Below are 22531 nucleotides of genomic sequence, written 5' to 3' on the forward strand. Positions count from 1 at the left end.
CCAGTTCAGTCGCTCAGTCATGTCCGACTTTTGCGACCCGTGCACTGCAGCACAACAGGCTTCCCTGTCCATCACCAAATCCCAGAGCCTGCTCAAACTCATGTTCATCAAGTCAGTGATGCCATCCAACCATCTAATCCTTTGTCATCTCCTTCTGCCTTCAATCTTTTCCAGCATCGGGGTCTTTTCAAATGAGTCAGTTCTTCGCATCACGTGGCCAAAGTATTGGAGTTTCAACTTTAGCATCAGTCCTTCCAATGAATATTCAGAACTGATTTCCTTTAGGATTGACTGGTTTGATCTCCTTGCAGTCCAAGGGACTCTCAAGAGTCTTCTCCAACACAGTTGCTGCTGCTGCTGCTAAGTCGTGTCAGTCGTGTCCGACTCTGTGCGACCCCATAGATGGCAGCCCACCAGGCTCCTCCGTCCCTGGGATTCTCCAGGCAAGAACACTGGAGTGGGTTGCCATTTCCTTCTCCAGTGCATGAAAGTGAAAAGTGAAAGTGAAGTCGCGCAGTCATGTCCGACTCTTTGCGACCTCATGGGCTGCAGCCTACCAACACAGTTCAAAAGCATCAATTCTTCGGTGCTTAGCTTGCTTTATAGTCCAACTTTCACATCCATACATGACTACTGGGAAAACCATAGCTTGACTAGACAGACTTTTGTTGGCAAAGCAATGTCTCTGCTTTTTAATATACTGTCAAGGTTGGTCACAGCTTTTCTTCCAAGGAGCAAGGGTCTTTTAATTTCACGGCTGCAGTCATCATCCGCAGTGATTTTGGAGCCCAGGAAAATAAAGTCTCTCACTGTTTCCATTGTTTCCCCACCTATTTGCCATGAAGTGATGGGACCAGATGCCGTGATCTTCGTTTTCTGAATGTTGAGTTTTAAGCCAGCTTTTTCACTCTCCTCGTTCACTATCATCAAGGGGCTCTTTAGCTCCGCTTTGCTTTCTGCCATGAGGGTGGTGTCTTCTGATATCTGAGGTTATTGATATTGCTCCTGGCAATCTTGATTTCAGCTTGTACTTCATTCAGCCTAGCATTTCACATGATATACTCTGCATATAAGTTAAATAAACAAGGTGACAATACACAGTCTTGATGTACCTTTTTCCCAATTTGGAACCAGTCTGTTGTTCCATGTCCGGTTCTAACTGTTGCTTCTTGACCTGCATACAGATTTCTCAGGAGGCAGGTCAGGTGGTCTGGTATTCCCATCTCTCTAAGAATTTTCCAGTTTGTTGTGGTTGTTGGCAGTTTGATCTCTGGTTCCTCTGCCTTTTCTAAATCCAGCTTGAACATGTGGACGTTCTCAGTTCAAGTACTGTTGAAGCCAACTTGGAGAATCTTGAGCATTACTTTGCTAGTGTTTGAGATGAGTGCAATTGTGCAGTAGTTTGAACATTCTTTGGCATTGCCTTTCTTTGGGATTGGAATGAAAACTGACCTTTTCCAGTCCTGTGGCCACTACTGAGTTTTTCAAATTGGCTGGCATATTGAGTGTAGCACTTTTACAGCATCATCTTTTAGGATTTGAAATAGCTCAGCTGTAATTCCATCACCTCCACTAGCTTTGTTCGTAGTGATGCTTCCTAAGGTCCACTTCACTTCATATTCCAGGATGTCTGGTTCAAGGTGAGTGATCACACCATCGTGGTTATCTGGGTAATGAAGATATTTTTTGTACATATCTGCGTATTCTTGCCACCTCTTCTTAATCTCTTCTACTTCTGTTAGGTCCATACTGTTTCTGTCCTTTGTTGTGCCCATCTTTGCATGAAATGTTCCCTTGGTATCTCTGATTTTCTTGAAGAGATGTCTAGTTTTTCCCACTCTATTGTTTCCTCTATTTCTTTGCATTGATCACTTAGGAAGGCTTTCTTACTTCTCCTTGCTATTCTTTGGAACTCTGCATTCAGATGGATATATCTTTCCTTTTGTCCTTTGCCTTTCACTTCTCTTCTTTTCTCAGCTATTAGTAAGGCCTCCTCAGAAAACCACTGTATAATCATAATCATAAGGGATTTGATCTAGGTCATACCTGAATGGTCTAGTGGTTTTCCCCACTTTCTTCAATTTAAACCTGAATTTGGCAATAAGGAGTTCATGATCTGAGCCACAGTCAGCTCCCAGTCTTGTTTTTGCTGACTGTATAGAGCTTCTCCATCTTTGGCTGCAAAGAATATAATCAATCTGATTTTGGTATTGACCATCTGGTGATGTCCATGTGTAGAATTACCTTTTGTGTTGTTGGAAGAGGGTATTTGCTAGGACCAGTGAGTTCTCTTGGCAGAACTCTGTTAGCTTGCCCTGCTTCATTTTGTATTCCAAAGCCAATCTTGCCTGTTACTCCAGGGATCTCTTGACTTTTTACTTTTGCATTCCAGTCCCCTATGATGAAAAGGACATCGTTTTTGGTGTTAGTTCTAGACCACTAAATTCAGAGGTAGTTTGTTACACTGCATGTGCGTGTGCATGCTAAGTGGCTTCAGTCATGTCTGACTCTTTGCAACCCTATGGACTGTAGCCCGCCAGGCTCCTCTGTCAATGGGATTTTCCAGGCAAGAATACTGGAGTGGGTTGCCATTTCCTTCTCCAAGGGATCTTCCCCAGCCAGGAATTGAACTCGAGTTTCTTATATCTCCTGCACTGGCAGGCAGGTTCTTCACAGCAGTGGATAACTAATATACACTCACCAGACAAGAAAATCAGAAAACAGATAATAAACACAGGATAAGTGGAAAGAACCAGAAACAAAAACAAAAAACCTCTTATTGAGTCTTCCCAAGTACTCAAACAATATGGAAAAGGGGACTAACTTATTGGTCCAAGCACTCAGCAGACAACCACAAGCCAGCCTGTTCCGGTGGCCATCAGCATTCTCCTGGTCCAACTCACTGTGGAGAATGGCTCTCACCAGCTGATACACTTTTATTTCTGTATTCACTGTGTGCCAAGTCTTTTGGTTTAGGTAGTAAGTTAACTGTAATTCTGGTTCCTAAGAGTGATAATATGTAGTGGGCAATATACCTAGAACATTCCTTTAGCTCAGAGAAAGCCTTAAATGCTTTTCTGAGCTGTTTGAATTTTATTCCTTATATGCAGTGGACAGCTATATAAGGTCGTATGTGTGCGTGCTCAGTGACTTAGTTGTGTCCAACTCTTTGTAAACCATGGACTGTAGCCCGCCAGGCTCCACTATCCACGGGATTTTCCAGGCAAGAATACTGGGGTGGTTGTCTTTTCCAGGGGATCTTCCTGGCCCAGGGGTCAAACCCACATCTCCTGCACTGCAGGCAGATTCTTTACTACTGTGCCACCTGGGAAGCCCTTATATAAAGTTATCTGACAAGATAAGGGACCTGAGAAACCTGTAAGCAGGTCAGGAAGCAACAGTTAGAACTGGACATGGAGCAACAGACTGGTTCCAAATAGGAAAAGGAGGACATCAAGGCTGTATATTGTCACCCTGCTTATTTAACTTATATGCAGAGTACATCATGAGAAACGCTGGGCTGGATGAAGCACACACTCCAAGATTGCCGGGAGAAATATCAATAACCTCAGATATGCAGATGACACCACCCTTATGGCAGAAAGTAAAGAGGAACTAAAGAGCCTTTTGATGAAAGTGAAAGAAGAGAGTGAAAAAGTTGGCTTAAAGCTCAACATTCAGAAAACTAAGATCATGACATCTGGTCCCATCACTTCATGGCAGATAGATGGGGAAACAGTGGCTGACTTTGTTTTTTGGGGCTCCAAAATCACTGCAGAAGGTGATTGCAGCTATGAAATTAAAAGACGCTTACTCTTTGGAAGGAAAGTTGTGACCAACCTAGATAGCATATTAAAAAGCAGAGACATTACTTTGCCAACAAAGGTCCGTTTAGTCAAGGCTATGGCTTCTCCAGTGGTCATGTATGGATGTGAGAGTTGGACTATAAAGAAAGCTGCACAGAATTGATGATTTTGAACTGTGGTGTTGGAGAAGACTCTTGAGAGTCCCTTGGATGGCAAGGAGATCCAGCTAGTCCATCCTAAACGAGATCAGGCCTGGGTGTTCATTGGAAGGACTGATGCTAAAGCTGAAACTCCAATACTTTAGCCACCTGATGTGAAGAGCTGACTCATTTGAAAAGACCCTGAAGCTGGGAAAGATTGAAGGCAGGAGGAGAAGGGGACAACAGAGGATGAGATGGTTGGATGGCATCACAGACTCAACAGACATGAGTTTGGGTAGGCTCTGGGAGTTGGTGATGGTCAGGGAGGCCTGGTGTGCTGCAGCTCATGGGGTCGCAAAGAGTCGGACACGACTGAGCGACTGAACTGAACTGAACTGAAAGGACCTGAAACAATCGATACTTTTAGAAGGTACCTGTGGAAAATGTTACCCCTGGCAGCACACAAGCCATGCTGACTTGGGAGGCACTGAACAAAGAAATCCCCCCTAGGTTCATAGTCCACCATTTAACTGAATGCAGGATCAAGTGTACCAAGGAGCGCATGGGTTTTATTGCTGTTTTCCCCTCCAGTTTGCACTTTTTTATGTAAGCTACTAAAAGGCTAACCACCACTCCTGCTTGGGCTCGGTTTTGGCACCAAACCTGAGAGTAGCAAATTGAGCATGCCTCTGTGTGTGGTGTGAAAACACAACTGAGGTTTCTCTCACTGTGCCAGGGATGAGGATAAAGGAACGTGTGTCATTAAATTCAATTTTGGCTGAGATTCTTTACAAGATCTCTTCATTTCCCTCAGTGAAATGTACCTCCTACGTACAGAGCATCACTCAAACACCAGTTTCCACTTGGCTCCCAAGAAAGAGCAAGACCACCTCCAGAGACACCCTCCCCCACCCCTACTCCCATCACACCATGCAACTGCCTCAGGAAAAACACACAGGTTGGGTGTGTTCCAAGTCTCTGGTCTCTGCCTGCCTATGAAGGAGAATTGCATCTCCATCTTCCCAAATTTTTGTTGTCCTGGATCAGAATTCTGATTCTGGGGAGGCACTGAAAGGTGCTGAGTCTAGCTGGATTGATTTGCACCTGAAAAGGCGGAGGGGTAGTGGTGGCAGAGAAAAGGTTGAGCAGAGAGATAAGAGCCAGTACAGTGTGAGTCTGGACAACCTCAGGTGGTTGGTGTGGGAAAGATTTGTAGGGGGTGCTGGCAAGTATGAGAGGGTGTGTGTGTGTGTGTGTGTGTGTGTGTGTGTGTGTGTGTGTGTGTGTGTGTGTGTGTGTGTGTGTGTGTGTGTGTACAGAAAGACAGAGAAAGGAGAGCAAGAGGAGGGCATTTTAGGAAGTTTTATTGTATGTTAGAATGGAATCACTCTATGACATTTTTTGGAAAGACCCTCAGTGGACATGAATTTGAGGAAACTCTGGGAGATAATGAAGGACAGGGAAGCTTGCATGCTGCAGTCCACAGGGTCGCAAAGAGTCAGACATGACTTAGTGACTGAACAACAACAGTAAAGATGTCTAAAGTTCCCCTATTAACATCAGTTGTTGAACTGGTGCTTCAATGACTATGATGCTTGAGGTGCAGCCACATGGAAATTGCTTTCATAGGACAGTAGAAATCTTACATTTACAGGGCTCTTTAAAATACACCACTGCCTCAGTTTGATGAAATTAATAGATCTTAAATGAGAGGGATGAGAGGTGGTCTTCTAAAAACATGAGATCTCTTTAGAGACTGTTGCCTCCAAACAAATATTCAGGAGTGCTGAGGTTTAGTGGTCTATTATAAGGCCTCATGGAGACAGTGTAACACAGTAGAAAAGACAGAGTCTAGAGCTGGATGAATCAGAGTCCAAATCTCCATATCACCTCTTTTTTATTGGAAAGCTGGTAACCCACTTCTTACCACCCTTGTCTCCTGAGATTATAGTAAAGGCACAGCAATAACTGCATCACAGGGCAATTGTAAAGATCAAGAAGGATACACCTTGCACCTTGTACACAGGTAGGTTTTAATATATTAATATGATGGTTGTCATTACGGTGACTTACACCCCTGGCTTCCCTCTTTGCTTCTCTGCTTCCTTCCTGGCCTGAAACAATCATTTGACTGGAAGAAAAACAGAGGCAGAGATCAGAACCCTGACCAGCTTTTCCTGGGGGAACCCATAAGAAAACTGTTGCAGGGAAGGTAAACTAGAATTTCTAAATGAAACTATAAAATACAAACCTAAAATATAAGACATTGATAAGGATGAACTGAGACAGACAAGAGCTAATCTCCAGTTAGGATTTGCAGGAAACCACTTCTTGGCAGGTAGACACTGAAAACATCCGGGACTCAAATTTATTGCATTGTCATCTTCCTAAAATTATGAAGTTTAAATAAGGGCCTTTCACTCATACTGCTCAGTTTTCAATAGCTTCCTATGTTTGCCTTTGTCCAAGACAATATTTTTTTAATCTTCTCATAATGTGGAAATTGCCACTGCCTTTTCATCATTCCTCCTTTTCTGACCTCTCTCAAAAAATGAAACATCAACTGCTCTGGTATCACTTTCATAAAATAAAGCACATACCTTTTGAAAGCTTCCTAAAGTCCACAGAGTTTATGGGAACTTACATTTTTATCCATTTGACAAAACTCAGCTCTAAGCATATTTGAAATCTTATCTTTTGATTAGAAAAATACCTTTTTTTCCTAAAGAATAAATTTTTGAGTGGATCAGAGTAACTAATGGTAGGACAATTCTACCAGTTACCTTTCTGCTAGAACCTACTGAACTTCAGTGAGTTGCAAATTCCCAAAATTTATTGGGTGAAGTGAGCCCTTTCACAGAGCTTGGAAAGATATTTTGAAGATGTTGGACAGCAGAGACACAAAAAAAGAGAGGAGTTGAAAAAGTGAGTCTTTGCTGTTTGTCCCGTCTTTCTCACAAGAGGTAAAATAGTTGAAATTTACATGAGCTCCATTTTCAACTGGGAATATTTGTGAGGAATATAACCACAAAGAAAGGTGGTCTGTGCTTCAGAGTCATCTCAGCTTTTACTGTTTGTGTGCTCTTCCCTTCTATGGACCCCTCTTCATCTGTAAAACAAATATACCTAAGATGCCCTTCCTGCAGTAAAATTCTTTTTCTTCTCTGATTGCTTTCATCCTCTTGGATTCACATGCAAGATCAAGCAAATATTTCATGACAGCCCTAGGAGGGTTCAGCACCTAAGGGCAGAATCCTCAAATACCTATTTCCAATTACACACACACACACACACACACAACAACACACAAATACCTATTTCCAATTATACACACACACACACACACACACACACACACACTGGCTGTTACAACTTAAATCCAGGTGAGAAAAGACTTAATGTCCAAATTCCTATTGCAAGCAAGGATTTGTTTCCTGCACAGAGTCTGATGTTTCTGGATGAAACAGAATTTACCATGATCTCTAACCACCATTAAACTGAGTTTTAGGATGTGGCTTGATTACACAATACTGTCAAATTGGCCGAATAAAGGGCAGCATTTTTAAAAGTTGTTGCTATGCCAAAGACCTAAACTTGAGGTCTTTCTCCTTGGCAACAGCTAACAGTGTCACTCACACCTAAAAAAGAATGCAAGCATCTGCAGGCAGTCACCATGCGGCTGCGTGTGTCAGCAATCGTTACAGAAGAAACACAGACCCAGATCCAGGGTCTCTGCATTCTTGCCAGGAAATGATTTTCAACTACTTTGTTTTAACACCTTCACCCCTGAATTCTTTGTAACCACAGCTCAACCTAGGGGCTAAAATACACCTATTCATGCCTTTGTAAATCTACACATGTTTATAATTTGGGATTGCTATGTGAAAACACACTTTTCTATTTATCTTCAAGTCAAGCAGCTGGGCCATCTTAATGGCTTTTTCTCAGCACCAGGCCATTAAGTCACACAGGCATGGGTTCCAGGCATGGAGATCCCTCTGGCCATACTTCTTAGCTCTCCATGGCCCCTGCTACTAAGGACTGCTTAATGAGTAGACGGTCAGTGACCTGTCAATTCCCTGACAAAGTACAAACCAACCTAGAAGTCTGTAGATGCACTTGAGGAATGCTGTTTGTTCTTTCCCGAGTATCACAAATATGTGTGGAAGAAATGTCATGTGAAGAATACATTCACACAAAAGGTTGCAGCTCTACACATCCAAGATAGTCTCTGCTACCTTCAAATCTACTGCTCACGTGCAGTCCCTTTTCCTTCTCAAAACAGATAAGAGAATTAATGTTTCAATCTGCAATGTTTTATGTTGTAAATTTTCAAGCCTACCGAAAACTTGCAAGAACAGTACCATGACAACTGTATATCCTTTATCTAGGTACAAAATTTACCACATTCCCCTCTCTCCCTGCCCCCCTTCCTGTCCCTCTCTCTCCCCCTTCCCTCCCTCTATCTTTCCATGTGTACGTGTATATCAAATGATACATTATATGCACAAACCTCTTTTTGCTGAACATCTTGAGGATTAGTTGTACATGTTGTGCCATTTCACGTCTAAAGACTCTAGCTTTTGTTCATCTAACATCAAGAATATTCCCCTGTATCCACAACTGTCTTTGACAAGATAGTTAACATGTGAAAGAAATTCAACATTGAGGAAACACTGTTATCTAATATTCAATCTGCACTCAAATTTCCCCAACTGTCCCAAAATGTCTAATACAGTTGCTCATTCTCAGTCAAGGATCAGACATGGCATTTGGCTGTCATATCTCCTTAGCCACCTTTCATCTGCAACAGTTGGAGGGGCGGGGGAGGTGTCTTCAATGACACTGACAGAGTTAAGGAATGTACACCAGTTGTTTTATGGAATGTCCCTCAATTTGGACTGGTCTGGTTTTTTTCCTCAGAATTGGATGTAGGCTAAAGATTTTGGTAGATACTCCATCAGGGTGATGCTGTGACTTCTTCGTGCATCCCTAGGACACCTGTTATCACTGCACCCATTATAGGCATTGGTAAGTAAGAGCATGGGCTTTGGATCCATCTCAGTTTTTACTGTTTGTGTGATCTTAAAGCTACAGTGCTTAAATATGAATACTAAATCATTTATACACCTTTAACTGCAAACTAGTAACAATAGTTATTCAAAAATCTTACTCCCCAGATCATATTTCAATACAGCTGTCTTTTTTGTCTCTATTAACTCATTTTCTCATAAACCAAGAGATGCTAACAGTATTCTATAAAAGAGATCATATGGACCATAAACACTAAAGGCTTCACAAAGGAGGTGATTTTGCATTGGGTCTTGATAAGTAAATAAGATTTAGTCAAGAAGAGAAGAGAGAGATGTGTCGTGAGAAAGGGCTTCATACATGATAGTGAATAACATTTGAGGACCTATGAGTTGACGGTAATAGTCTAGGTAAGAGATGAGGAAGACCTGCTCTAGGCCTTATCTAGTGGCCAATGAAATGCAAACAAGTAGACAGACTGAAGAAAGTTGCCATATTCTTTAATAGCTCAACTAGGGCAACTGCATGTTTAGGATGCCTTTACTGACATCAGTGGGCAGGAGTGGTCATTTAAGTCTAATTTGAATATGTTCAGTTTGAGATATTCAGTAGGACATCCAGACGGAGCTGTCTAATACACAGAACAAGAGACCTGGAGTTCAGGAGAAAAAACTTGGTGAAAAGTGATGACTTGGGTCAATGCTATGAAGAGTTGAGGTCATGAAAGAGTTGAGGTCATGAAGACAGACAGGAACATCAGTGTAGAAAGGAAGCAGACGATAGATCTGAAGAGCAAACTCTAGAAGAACATTAACAGGATGGGGAAAGGGCATAGAAGGGTAGCAGTTCTGTTTCTTGTTGGTATCCCAACTTGTGCACTGGTTTTTGGAGATGCTGAACTGGTTGTAATTGGAGAAGAGAAAAAAAATAAAGAGCTTGACCAGATCTGTAGATTAAGGAATCATGAGTGAATGGGCAGTAATCAATTATACATAGGTAAGTTTTTTTTTTTGGACTAAAGATAACTCCATTGTGTGTTTTTTCCAACACCACCAAGCAGTTAACTCAGTTCTGACACTCTTTACCTGGAGATAGTGTCAGATATCCCAGGTCAAGGCTCGGTCCCATTAAGACTGTCCCCATAAAAAAATTAATAAAAAAAGGATTGCCCCCATTTCAGATGTCAGTCTCAAGTCCAGGTTGTCAGCTGGATGTCTGAGCAACGAGCTATAATCAGAGGTTCTCAAGATCTTCTTGGGTTTGATTAATTGGCTAAAGTGGCTCACAGAATACAAAGAAACACCTACTTAGGTCTATCAGTTTATTATAAAGAATATTATAAAGGATTCAGAACAGCTAGATTAAGAAGTACATAGAGCAAGGTATGTGGAGAGGGACATAGAGCTTCCATGCTGTCTGGGTATGCCACTCTCCTGGGATCTCCATGTGTTCACCAATCTGAAAACTCTCCGAATCACATCCTTTTGGTTTTTTATGGAGCCCTCATTACATAGGCGGAGAAGGCAATGGCACCCCACTCCAGTACTCTTGCCTGGAAAATCCCATGGACGGAGGGGCCTGGTGGGCTGCCATCTATGGGGTCGCACAGAGTTGGACACGACTGAAGTGACTTAGTAGCAGCAGCAGCAGCAGCATTATATAGGCAAGACTGATTAAATCACTGACATGGGCAACTCAATCAACCTCCAACCCCTCTCCCCTCTCTGGAAGTCAGTGGGGTGGGACTTAAATTTCCAACTCTCTCATCATGAGGTTGGTTCCCCTGGCAACCAGCCCCCATTGTGGGGACATCCCAAAAGTTACCTCATTCAGATGGGGCTGAAAGGAGCTTGTTATAAAGAACAAGATACTCCTCCACCTTTATACAACTGGAGCCATTTCAGGAACTGATGACAAAAGACCAAGTATTATAACAAAAGATGTTTCCATTGCTCTTATGGCTTAGGAAATTCCAAGGGTTTTAGGTGCTCTGTGCCAGAAACAGACAATGTGCAAATACATATTGCTTATTACAAATCACAGTATCACAATAACAAATCAGTCAGGAAAATATAAGTGATATAGGATGGGATAAGTGGAAAACCATTACTTGGAAAAGAGCAGGAAAACAGCGAAATGATGGAAAGGATAAAATGGAAAAGAAATCAAATGAAAAAGGAAAAAGAAGAAGGAAGAGTTAGAGGTATAAATAGGAGTAAAGCAACAGAGGTCCCCTGGTTCTCTTGAATCACATGGCCTGCCTGTTCCAAAGTAGAGGCAACAGGTAAAGAAGAATGCTTGATCTGCTAGGAGAAACCAACATAAACATCAATGCATGTGTCTCAAACCCTTAATTTTGCTCAAATTATTTACAATTCACAGTTTAAATTAATATTTATAAAACACTTCTCTCCTTAGCTTCTGGACTGAGAGCTGCTTCCTGCAGCCATGTGAGTCTCACTGGTGCCTTCCTTGACTTCTTGCTATAAGTTTTGTTCCTATAATATTATATATTAGACTTCCAAGGTCTGGAGATGCCACATGCTTGGGGCCAAACGGATATCTGTCAGCATCATTAAAGCGAGGGCCTTAACATCTGAGAGAGATGGATTTAATAAAAAGTTTTAAAATAACTAATACATGTACACATTAATGCATGTAATATTAATATACATAATATACAGATTTTTAATTAGATTATTTAAATCCATTTTTTCCAAATTTAACTATCTATGTGTTAACTTACTTGGCTACATGATTCTGACGAATGAAATCAGAAAGATTTTTAATAACTAATTACCAATGTACTACTAACCAGTATGGGAAATAAAATGCACCTGCAAAAATACCAATTATTACAGTTTTAAAAAATCCATTTCATTCAACTTGCTTAAACCATGTACCTAATTACATGACCTCCACAGTTCTCAAATGTAATTTTGTTGTTGTTGTTGCATCAAATTTCAATTAGTCATTGTCATATGACTGTGAAGCAAATCATCAGAGTCTAAGTAGGAGCCTGCTTACATTCTTGACATTTTTCTAATTGTTTTTTGCAAGACCATAGGCACAGAAGGCAGTCACAATGAAAACAGTCGAAGCATTGTTACTAAGCCACACATACCCTCAGCTTTCTGTGCACACATGTACCTGTACATGTACGTGTGTGTGTGAGGGCTCATGTGTGAGCCCAGACATATGCACCATGTTGCTTCTAGAACTAAGATTTGTTTGTCCTTTTGATCTTCCACCTTTTTCTTATTAGCAAAAGGTAACAATTAAGCAATAAAAATTAGTTGCCAAGAATTATGAAACATATCAATGCATGAAGAAGAATCCTGCATCTGACTACATGTGAACATTTGAGTTTTACTGGTTTTAGCTGGGTAGGTTCAGAAGAACCAGGGATTTACTTAACAGTTCTCCAGACAACAGAATCACCTCAGTGACCATTATGTCTTTAGAAAGTTGGTCTACAAATGTGGTACTTAAGTGCAAGTAGATTTTTAAGATTGAAAACAGTAATTTATCATGAAAATGCTGCTTGTTCATCATGAAATTCTTTTTCTTATTATCCTTTCTCTCCTTCATTCCAGGGGAATGCAGAGAACTGAAATGAGAAAACCATAATTACCATCACATTCCTCCCCTCAGGTCAACTTAATTACCAGCTTCTCACCTCAAAACAAATTTACCTCTAAGAATGAACGTCATTCTTATCACTCATGGGAAAAACACAAAGATTAAGATGCCATTTAGGCATAACTGCAATCTTTCATTTTTAAGTGACCTCATAGTTTAATGGCTTCAATGCATTCTCATTCATGTGGAATATTACTGCAGGAAAGAACTGTAATAAATGGCATTGTCATGACCCTTAGGTTAGAGCAAAGGAATATTGGAAGATAAATCTCAATTCTGGATACTCACCAATCCTGCAATGGGGGTAGGCAATCTATTGATCTTTTTAACAAGTCCTGGCTTTATAGCATTCAGCAACCTGTCATGAAAAAGACAGAATGTTAAGCGAGACATAAAGCAAGATGGATCACATAAATCACCTTTATCCGGGGCTACAACTAAATTGCTGAATAGGAAAAGCAGTGAATTTAAAGCATGTAGTAAATCTCAATAATCTGTGAGCCTTCATGCATCCCAGTGAAGAACTTTGCCAACATCAAGTTTGTCCATGGCAGGTGAAGTTTTAGAATTTGGAAATATTGGGAGAAAAGAAAGGATGGAAACTAGGAGGTGCTTCAGGGGAAAAGACAAAGATGTGAGCTGGACTGAGGCTGGGAGGGAATTGTCTAGGATGGGAGCCAGGTATTGCTACACACCAAGGCGGCTTCCCAATTCTCCTGGCTAAGGCAGAGGTCTCTCCAGGGATGCACTGAGTTCAGAGACCAACATCTATCTTTGCAAATAACTTGCCAAGATTAATTCTTCCTCCAGACTTTCTTGTTCTTTGAAGAGAGTGGCTTGTTAAATGTGGTGAGCTTCGCTTAAGAGAGGAAAGAATATGTTTAGCGAGAGGTTAACCAATTATATCCTGCAGATTTGAAACAATGCTGACCACAATTCCCTAGGTATAAAAGATATGTGACCCAAACATTTTGGGGGTAAAGGTTGAAATCACGTAAAAATGGTAATACAAAGGGATGCAAGAGAAGCAACCATAATTGTTTATCTTCAGGAAATGTCAGTTCAGAGTGAAAAGAAGTAAGGAAGGCAACTTGTAAAACTAAAATAGGGTTGGCATCAGGGTGACATGGTAGAATTGTAGCATTTGCCAACTAGGGTTATTCATAAAGGAATTATTGAAGGTATGGTATTGTAGAATGGAGGCATCTATTCTTACACTCAGGAATTAGAGGAGAGGCAATAAGGTAATTTATCTCAGGATACAGGGCAAAGAGAATGTTAGCGCAGGGGTTTGTTTTCTATAATTCAGGGGTAGGCAAACTATAAGTCATGGGCCAAATCTGGCCCGATGCCCTTTTTTGTAAACAAGTTTTACTGGAACACAGCCTTGCCCATTCATTTATGTTTTATTTACTCCTGCTTTTGTGCTATGACAGCAGAGCTGAGTGGTTACAACAGAGAAGCTAGAGCCCACAAATCAAACAATTTTTACTATATGGCCCTTTACCAAAAAGTTTGCTGAACTCTGTTATCATTCATGCAATCAAAAATTATAGTAAACTATGAAGAACCTATGCTTAACAGATTTCCACAAACCAGTAACAAAAGATGCTTTGAAAGAGTCCAATAGTTAGTCTTGAATTCAGCCTATATTTGACCTTGACACCACTGTGTACTGATAGACGGAAAAATGTTGCTACAGTGGTTACGATAGCATATTCTGGTTTTACACTAAGAATTGCCTGTTCTTGGAAACTTTCACCTCAATTCTTAAGTGCTACCACCAAGAGGTAACACCCAGAGCAGCCACAAAACAGTAGTGCCTTTTGGCCCATTGAGAACCAAGATGGCACTCCTTTCATGAATACACTTAATTTTAACCATGAATTTAATCTTCTTAAAAAGTGTTCTTTCATAGCTTATCTTGAAATTATTGGGTTTTCAGTCTGGAAGGCACTTGTTCACTCTTCTCATGTTTCAGTTTAGAAAACAGGCCTGATGATGATGACCTGACTAAGTGGTACAGTCAGGCCCAGCATCTGAGTTCCCCGGATTAACGCATTCTCTTAGGTAGGGCTAACATCTCATAGCTTGTGATTCAAAATAAACAGATAGGATGCCTGAAAAGCAGATTTTAAATGTACAAAATTCTTAAGATATATTAATTTTCTTACTAGTTCTTAACAGTGTCATTTTAAAATGCAGTTTTAAATAGTAGTCATATGCAGTTGTTGAAAAAGGTCATTGACTGGACATGACTGTCGGTTAACCCAAAATGGCCCCATCTTTGGCCTGTATGTTCTGCCCACCGTTCCCACAGTGGGAACCATCTTCAAGTACTCGGCCTTGAGATAGTAGTGTGTTATTGAGACTACCTGGACAGAATATGTGACTGAACCTAGTTAAAGTATCTATATATACTCAAGATTCTGGCAAGATTTTCCTCATCTTTCAGCTGCCCAAGGCAAGCATCATATGTAAGTTCCTTGCTTATTAACCCTGCCACCTACCTCTGGTGCTATCTGCCTCTTTCGGGGGGCTCTCTTTGCCTTCTTTGTCAAGGAGACCAGGGGACCAGGTTTGAATTTCACTTTGGGAAATCCCAAGGTTGCCAACCAACAACGGTGCTGACAATTCAAAAGGAACCCAAAGGATATCCAGTAAAGCTTAAGTCTCATTGTCACCGGATCCCACGGGGCCCCAGACTAATCTCTGAAGTAACCTTAAAGACTTTCCAAAGAAAATATATAAAAACAGTTATAATTTTTTTAAAAAGACAGGTGTAGTATATAACATGCACCGTTCTCCACCTTATTTTTCCACTTAGCAATGTATATTGGAGGCTGAATAATTTACTCTGGAGAGCAGGCCTTATCAATATGTTTGGACCTATTTCCTATTTAATACCCGTGGACAGACTGATGCGGAGCTGTGGGGCGGGGCTGAGAGCACTGGCTCTGAAGTCCAACTGACTGACTCCAAAGTCTAGCTTGGTCACTCACTGGGGGTGTTACTTTGGGCAAGCCCATGAACACCAGTTTCTTCAACTGTTATAGAAAAACAATGGCAGCAATTGCATAGGTGTCAAGGAGGCCTAAATATGGCAAAATACATGAGAAGCTAGCACAGAGCCTTGTGCATAATAAGTTCTCTATAAATGGTTCTCCACACTTTGCATGTAAGTATTCATTTATACTAATTTGATTCACAGCATTCTAGATCAACTACTTTCTCTAATACTTTTAAATTTTTCTAATGGAATAAAGTACCATTGTATCAGGTCCTGTGTTTCTAATTAGTCAAAGTAGAAAAAATAACAGATATCCTACCAAAAATATCATAAATTACAAGTCCTTGCTTAACAAGGTACCTATTTGGTCTTCTATATCTAAGAGTTGTATTATTTTTAGTAATGATGAATCCACCAACTCCTCTTCTATACATGTTTAGATTTTTAAAGTCTTAAATACTTTATTTATCCTTTGTAGAATTACACTTACTGGCAGAAATCTTTCCTGTTACCTGAAGTTGTAAAAAAAAAAAAAAAGCATTATAATGACAGACCTTAATTAAAAGACCAAAAAAACTTCCACTGTGATGTCTATCAAAATGTTTCACAATGAACTAAAAAGTAAAAAGCCATAGTGCTCTTAAATATTTGGAATATTTTCAAGATCAAGGCAGCTGTGTTTTTTTTTTTCATGTAAACATTGCTCCAGTTCCATACACAATTTACAGTACACAACAATAAAAGATAACATTGAATTCACATTGCAGAAATGCCCATCACCTGCTTATCTTGTATTTTGCATTAAACTGAGGACATTTTCTGTATTTATTAGAATCAGATGAGAAGTTTAGCAAGACAGCTATGAGTCAAGCATATTATTCACTTGCAATTTTATTAAAAATCACTGTTGCCCTCCAACATATTAAATATAAATATTTTTTGAAATATTTATTGATAACACACTTTAAAGTTATGATGATGATATTTTCTATTTATGAACCTCCTGAGATATATTGTTCCCCAACTGTCCTGTTCTGCAGAGACAGGTCATATATTCACTCCACCATTTTTACAGAAATCTGAGCCTCAAACAGGTGTGACAGCTTCCCCAGAGATACACACACAGACACGCAGCCAGAGGGCAAAGCCTACCACAGTAAAGTCCAACTTCAGTATGTGTCATCAAAGCACAAAACAAAAACAACAAACAAACAAAAAACCCCAGAGAAAACAAACAAAAACCAAAACCCCCAACAAACACTATCTAAACACAATGGGAGAATATCAACACTAGGTGGGAAAACAAGGAAAAAAGAAGTGGGTATCTGCTGGGAGATGGTCAAGTATAAGACACACGGGATCCAAGCTTCATTTATGTGTACATACAACATTCTCAGGAGGAACTGCAGAGAAAAGGAGGTGGTCATTCATTTGTGGCAACTCCCCCACTCAGTGGAACCCCACACAAGTTTCCCACCTGTGAGCCCCAAAACCTGTAACTAGAACAGTCTGCCCTCTCTATCTGGTAACAGATTATCTTCGTACTCGTCTAAAGACATTTCTGGGGCTGTGGCATAATTTTATATAACAAAAAGATTAAACTTTGGTATTATTCCATGTCTCCTGCATAAAATGTACCCACAACTACCATGGAGACGCAGACACAGAGAACAGACTTGTGGACACAGTGTTGGGGGGAGAAGGTAGGGTGAACTGAGAGGGTAACATGGAAACATATACATCACCATATGTAAAATAGATAGTCAGTGGGACTCTGGTGCATGTCACAGGGAGCACAACCCAGTGCTCTGTGACAGCCTAGAGGGGTGGGATGGGGTGGGAGATGGGAGGGAAGTTCAAGAGGGAAGGGAAATTTGTATACCTGTGGCTGATTCATGTTGATGCCAGAAACCAACACAATATTGTAAAGCAATTATCTTCCAGTAAAAAAATAAAAAATAAAAAAAGAATCACATCTGGAGATTTGGCGAGAAAACAAAGAGAAAACAAAAAGATTTAAAAAACTGGACATATGAGAGCTAATGAGGATGAGCTAATATTCAGATATTTATTGATGCAGCAATGATTTATCAAGTGCTTGCCATGTGTGGCACACTGTTCTAGGCCCAGGGAAGGCAGGACTGGAGCAGACAAACAAAAGAACTTGCCCTTTAGAACTTCTCTTCTTGGAACAAGTTAAGTGTGGGGGGAAGTAGGAAGAACATACTATAAACAAGTAAATAAATGAGAGGAAAATTTCAGATCACGTAAGCTCTGGGAAGACAAGCCCAGTAGTAACCCATGCAGGTAGCACTTAAATCAGGTCATCAGAAGGCTGCCTTGAGGAAGTAACACTTGGGGAGAAAATGGGATGATATAAAAGCGTCAGCAAAAGAGAAACTGCAGACAAGAATTTCAGGTGGACTGAACAGTAAGTAGCAAGGCCTAGAGGCAAGAGTGGGCTTAGTATATTCAAAGCCAATGTGGCCAAGCAGAGTGAGTGGAAGGAGAAACACATGGCCTGATAGCCAGGGTGTAAGCAACATTTAGGGTAAGGTAAGCTGTCTGGATTTTTTTCTAAGTATAGTGTACTTGGAAGTACATCACATTTTTTAGGTGAAGACTGCAAGGAGATCCAACCAGTCCATCCTAAAGGAGATTAGTCCTGGGTGTTCATTGGAAGGACTGATGTTGAAGCTGAAACTCTAATACTTTGGCCACCTGATGTGAAGAGCTGACTCATTTGAAAAGACCCTGATGCTGGGAAAGATTGGGGGCAGGAGGAGAAGGGGACGACAGAGGATGAGAGGGTTGGATGGTATCACTGACTCGATGGACATGGGTTTGGGTGGACTCCGGGAGTTGGTGATGGACAGGGAGGCCTGGCATGCTGCAATTCATGGGGTCGCAAAGAGTCGGACACAACTGAGCAACTGAATTGAACTGAAATGATCTGATTTGTACTTTTAAAACATCACCATATGCAGGTAGTACTAAAATAAATTTATAACTATAGGTATATAGAAGTCGTTTATTTCTTAAAAATCATGAGTATCAGATAGATGAATAAAACACCATAAAAAACTTCTAGCACTCAGCAGTGTTATCAGGAGGAAAGTGCAACAAATTCGGAGGAAGCTATCTAGGTTTTAACAGGTAAAACATACATTTAGCTATGAGCTACTGGAAAGTCCCTTGATCACAGTCTCAGTTTTCCCCTTAATAAAATGGAGATCTTGAAAACCTGACTTTCCATCCAAGACTGGTGAGGAGCCAGTGGGACGCTATGTGTTGCTAGAATTTGCTAAGTGGAAACTTGCATATTCACATTCATTTGGTGTACTGAGCATGTCCCTTTCTGCTAAGTAAGCGCAAGTTACTTTAGTTTCAACTTTTCCATTAGCCAGCTGCCAAAGACTAAAATAAACTTTACTTCTTTTCTGGCCACCTCTGGACATAAACCTCACATAAAGAAATCAAGTCAACAGATGTGTACTGCTTGCCTAATATATATATATCTGGCAAGAAACAATTAAAAATAGGAAGAAAAGTTTTAATCTTGGATAATCCTAAATTATGAAAAAATTTAATGATATTGAAAGGAAAAGGAAAGTGAAGTCATTCAGTCATGTCCGACTCTTTGCGACCCCACGGACTGTAGCCTACCAGGCTCCTCCGTCCATGGGATTTTCCAGGCAAGGGTACTGGAATGGGTTGCCATTTCCTTCTTCTTTGAAGGTAAGCAAAAATACATGTGTTTCTTGTATGAAAGGAATGAATCAATGTCTACTAAACTCTTACATTCTAAATCTAAAACACACTGTGACCTATTACAAGTAAGGCTGTTTATGTGTTCTTTCACATACTCAACAAATATTTATTGGGTATGCATGACGTCCCAACCCAACCTGGGTACACGAAGATCCCAGGTCTTTCCCTCATGGGGTGTGCTCGCTAAGAGATTTAAAACCTACAGGAAGACCAGAACTAGGCACATATGTGGTTCACTGTCATGCTACCTAATGCTTGGTCATCTTGAGTTTTTGAGAAGGTGAATTAAAGACATTCAGCACACATTCTGTGGAATCCAGTTCTTAAAAGAGTAAAGACTATATTCCTTAAAGAAACATTGCTGAGATATCCAGGAATGATGCTAATGTTCTGATTCAGGATACAACCACAGGATATATTTGTATAACTCTTTGTAACACAATATCCAGCTTATGATAGCCTTTCAGTGATGGTTTGATAGTTATAAAATACAAACTGAAGAAATCTGTGTATATCTGCAATAAAAAAAAAAAACAACTCAAATCCCAACTGTGGGACAGAGAGGTTCTGTTTCATACTAACACATCCAACAGCTGGTATAATAACGCTTCAAGAGGTACAATACTGAGAATACTGTGACAAAAGGTATCAGATCATCCTGATGTCAGGAAATACACCAATAGGCAGTTTATTTTTTACTGGACTGTTATAAACATTAAAGGTAACATTTTTAAATTTAAAATTCAGCTTACTCTTTACATCAGTCGATTCAGAAATTCAAGTCTAATAACTATCCTAGAGTTTGGGAGAGAGCAGAGACGCAGTCTAGACCTTCAACACAGGGTTGGAAAGTTCAGGCTTAATCTCATGGGAAATCTCTTTATTCTTTGCAACAAGAGATTACATCATCATCTCACGTAGCTGGGTTTGTACAGCTGCAACAGGCAACTATGGTCACAAAATTACCTACTTTGTGTCCCTTTTCATTTGGCTCTATAGTGTTTTTCTTTGTGGTTTCCTTGATCACTTTCTGGTTTGACTGCATACCCTGGTTGGAGGTGAGTGCCCTTTCATTTTATCTAACATGGCAACTGCTTTTGAACCTAAGCATGAGATCAATTTAACCTTGACTATAAACCTGTTACAGATGCCATTTCTAGAGATTTCTCCTTGCCAAGAGTTGCCTTGGCAAAAGCAGGAAAGTTAATAAACCTTCTGAGGTCAAGAAAAATTGACTAAAATATGGGGTAGAGTGAAACCTGAACCAAAGGGGAGTTTCATATGAACAAAATAGTATTGGAATGCAAATTACTACCATTAGTATCTACCAAATTTTTGGGGGGGTGCTATGCATTGTCAAGACTCTGTGAAGTATGGATCTTTTTAAGCCACCTTCCCTGAACATAACTAAAGAAGAGATCATAAGAATTTTAGAAGGTCTTGTTGACTTGAAATTCCAAGAAATTGGACCTAACTGTGAATTCTAGGGCAGGCTTCCCTGGTGGCTCAGATGGTAAAGTGTCTGCCTGCAATGCGGGAGATCCTGGTTCAGTCCCTGGGTTAGGAAGATCCCCTGGAGAAGGAAATGGCAACCCTGAATTCTAGGACTAAATAGTGCTATTACTATTCTAATACAGCTGCTCTCCAAACTCATCTCCTTTCTCCCCAAGACACACAGCTAGGTAACATCTCTCAGACGCCTTTGCAATTTTCTGTAGTAATATAACAGAATTCTGGCCAATGGAGTGTGGGCACAGTAATATATATCACACTCAGGCCTCTCCCAAGCAATTTTCCATTCCCCCTCTTGCCTCTCCCACTTATTAGTTAGATGTTTACACCAAGTAAGTCCTTAGAAGTCACATGTTGAGGATGGAGTTTCTGTGAGCTGGGGTCCCTAAACAACTACCTGACTCACTGTCATCTCCACCCTTTCCTGTTGCCAAAACTGGGCTACACGAGAGTGAGAAGGACATTTCCATTGCATTAAACCACTGAGAGTTAGGAGTTTATTAGTTACAGCAGCCAGCAGTACTTTAACTACTACAGCTTTCCAGGAGGTCTTTTCTCAATAAATAGGGGCCTTACTTTGGCAAACTGTACCCAAGAAATCCTGCAAAATTAAACACCTGGGCACATCCTTTCCCCTGGGTCTTGTTGGGAGGCAGCAGGATAGAGAAGAGCTAAAATTGGGGCTACTCTAAACAAATGGACCTATTTTCCTACATTTGCTAGGGATAAAATGTCTTCTTGCCTATCACTTCTGCTCTCAATTCTAAAAACAAAAACCAGACAAACGTAAAAAAAAAAAAAACAAAAAAACTCTACAGTAATGAAATAATCTATAAACGTAGAAAGGAAACTCCAGCACTTATCTGAATATTTTGGAGGCCTTTTGATTCATTTGCAATTTCTCTCACAATCTATGCTTTGCACAACTATTCTTGTTGTCTAGAAATTACGAAATTTTTGGATTAGAAAAGATCTAAAAATCAATGAAAAATCTAGGAATGGAAAGTGTCACCAGGCATTTATCTGAGGTCAGAGCTCCTAAGTGGTAGACTCAGGATTACAAACTCATGCTTGTCTGCTAAGTCATTTCAGTTATATCCTACCCTGTGTGACCCCATGGACTGTAGCCCGCCAGGCTCCTCTGTCCGTGGGATTCTCCAGGCAAGAATACTGGAGTGGGTTGCCACTCCTCCAGGGGATTTCCCAATCCAGGGATCAAACCCACGTACCTTACATCTCCTGCATTGGCAGGCGGTTTCTTTACCACAGGTGTCTACTTTGAAAAGAGTACTTTATTTCTTGTGTTTCAATAACTTATCTCCAGCCACCAATCTCTGTCATCTTAATCTGCCCAATGCCTCCAAACCGACCTAACCTAAACCCTGACTTTGGCCACACTGCTTCCCTCCTCCAATGACTCCCAGTCTCCCGAGTGCCCACAGGATGCCCTCTTAACGCCTTCACCTGGGAATCAAGCCCCTTCACACCCAAGTGCCTTTGCCACTGTGCCTCCCATTGGCTCAGCAGTAAAGAATCTGCCTACAGGTTCGATCACTGGGTCAAGAAGATTACCTGGAGGAGGGCATGGCAATACATTCTAAGTACACTTGCCTAGAGAA

The 22531-nt window shown here is 40.6% G+C and overlaps 1 protein-coding gene across 31 annotated transcripts in view; it reads right to left on the reverse strand.

Annotated features, from left to right (window-relative positions):
- The window catches only part of LIMCH1 (LIM and calponin homology domains 1), a 385789-nt gene that overhangs the window by 179702 nt on the left and 183556 nt on the right, over nt 1-22531 (reverse strand). For all 31 annotated transcript variants that reach the window (XM_081591125.1, XM_081591084.1, XM_081591077.1 and 28 more), the window contains one exon: nt 12908-12977. In XM_081591125.1, the coding sequence (XP_081447251.1) occupies nt 12908-12977 (70 nt within the window). The remainder of the gene's footprint in view (nt 1-12907; nt 12978-22531) is intronic.

Source organism: Giraffa tippelskirchi, chromosome 1 (genome assembly GCF_054371585.1).
Source record: "Giraffa tippelskirchi isolate mGirTip1 chromosome 1, T2T-mGirTip1v1.2.pri, whole genome shotgun sequence".
In the NCBI taxonomy this organism is placed as follows: Eukaryota; Metazoa; Chordata; class Mammalia; order Artiodactyla; family Giraffidae; genus Giraffa; species Giraffa tippelskirchi.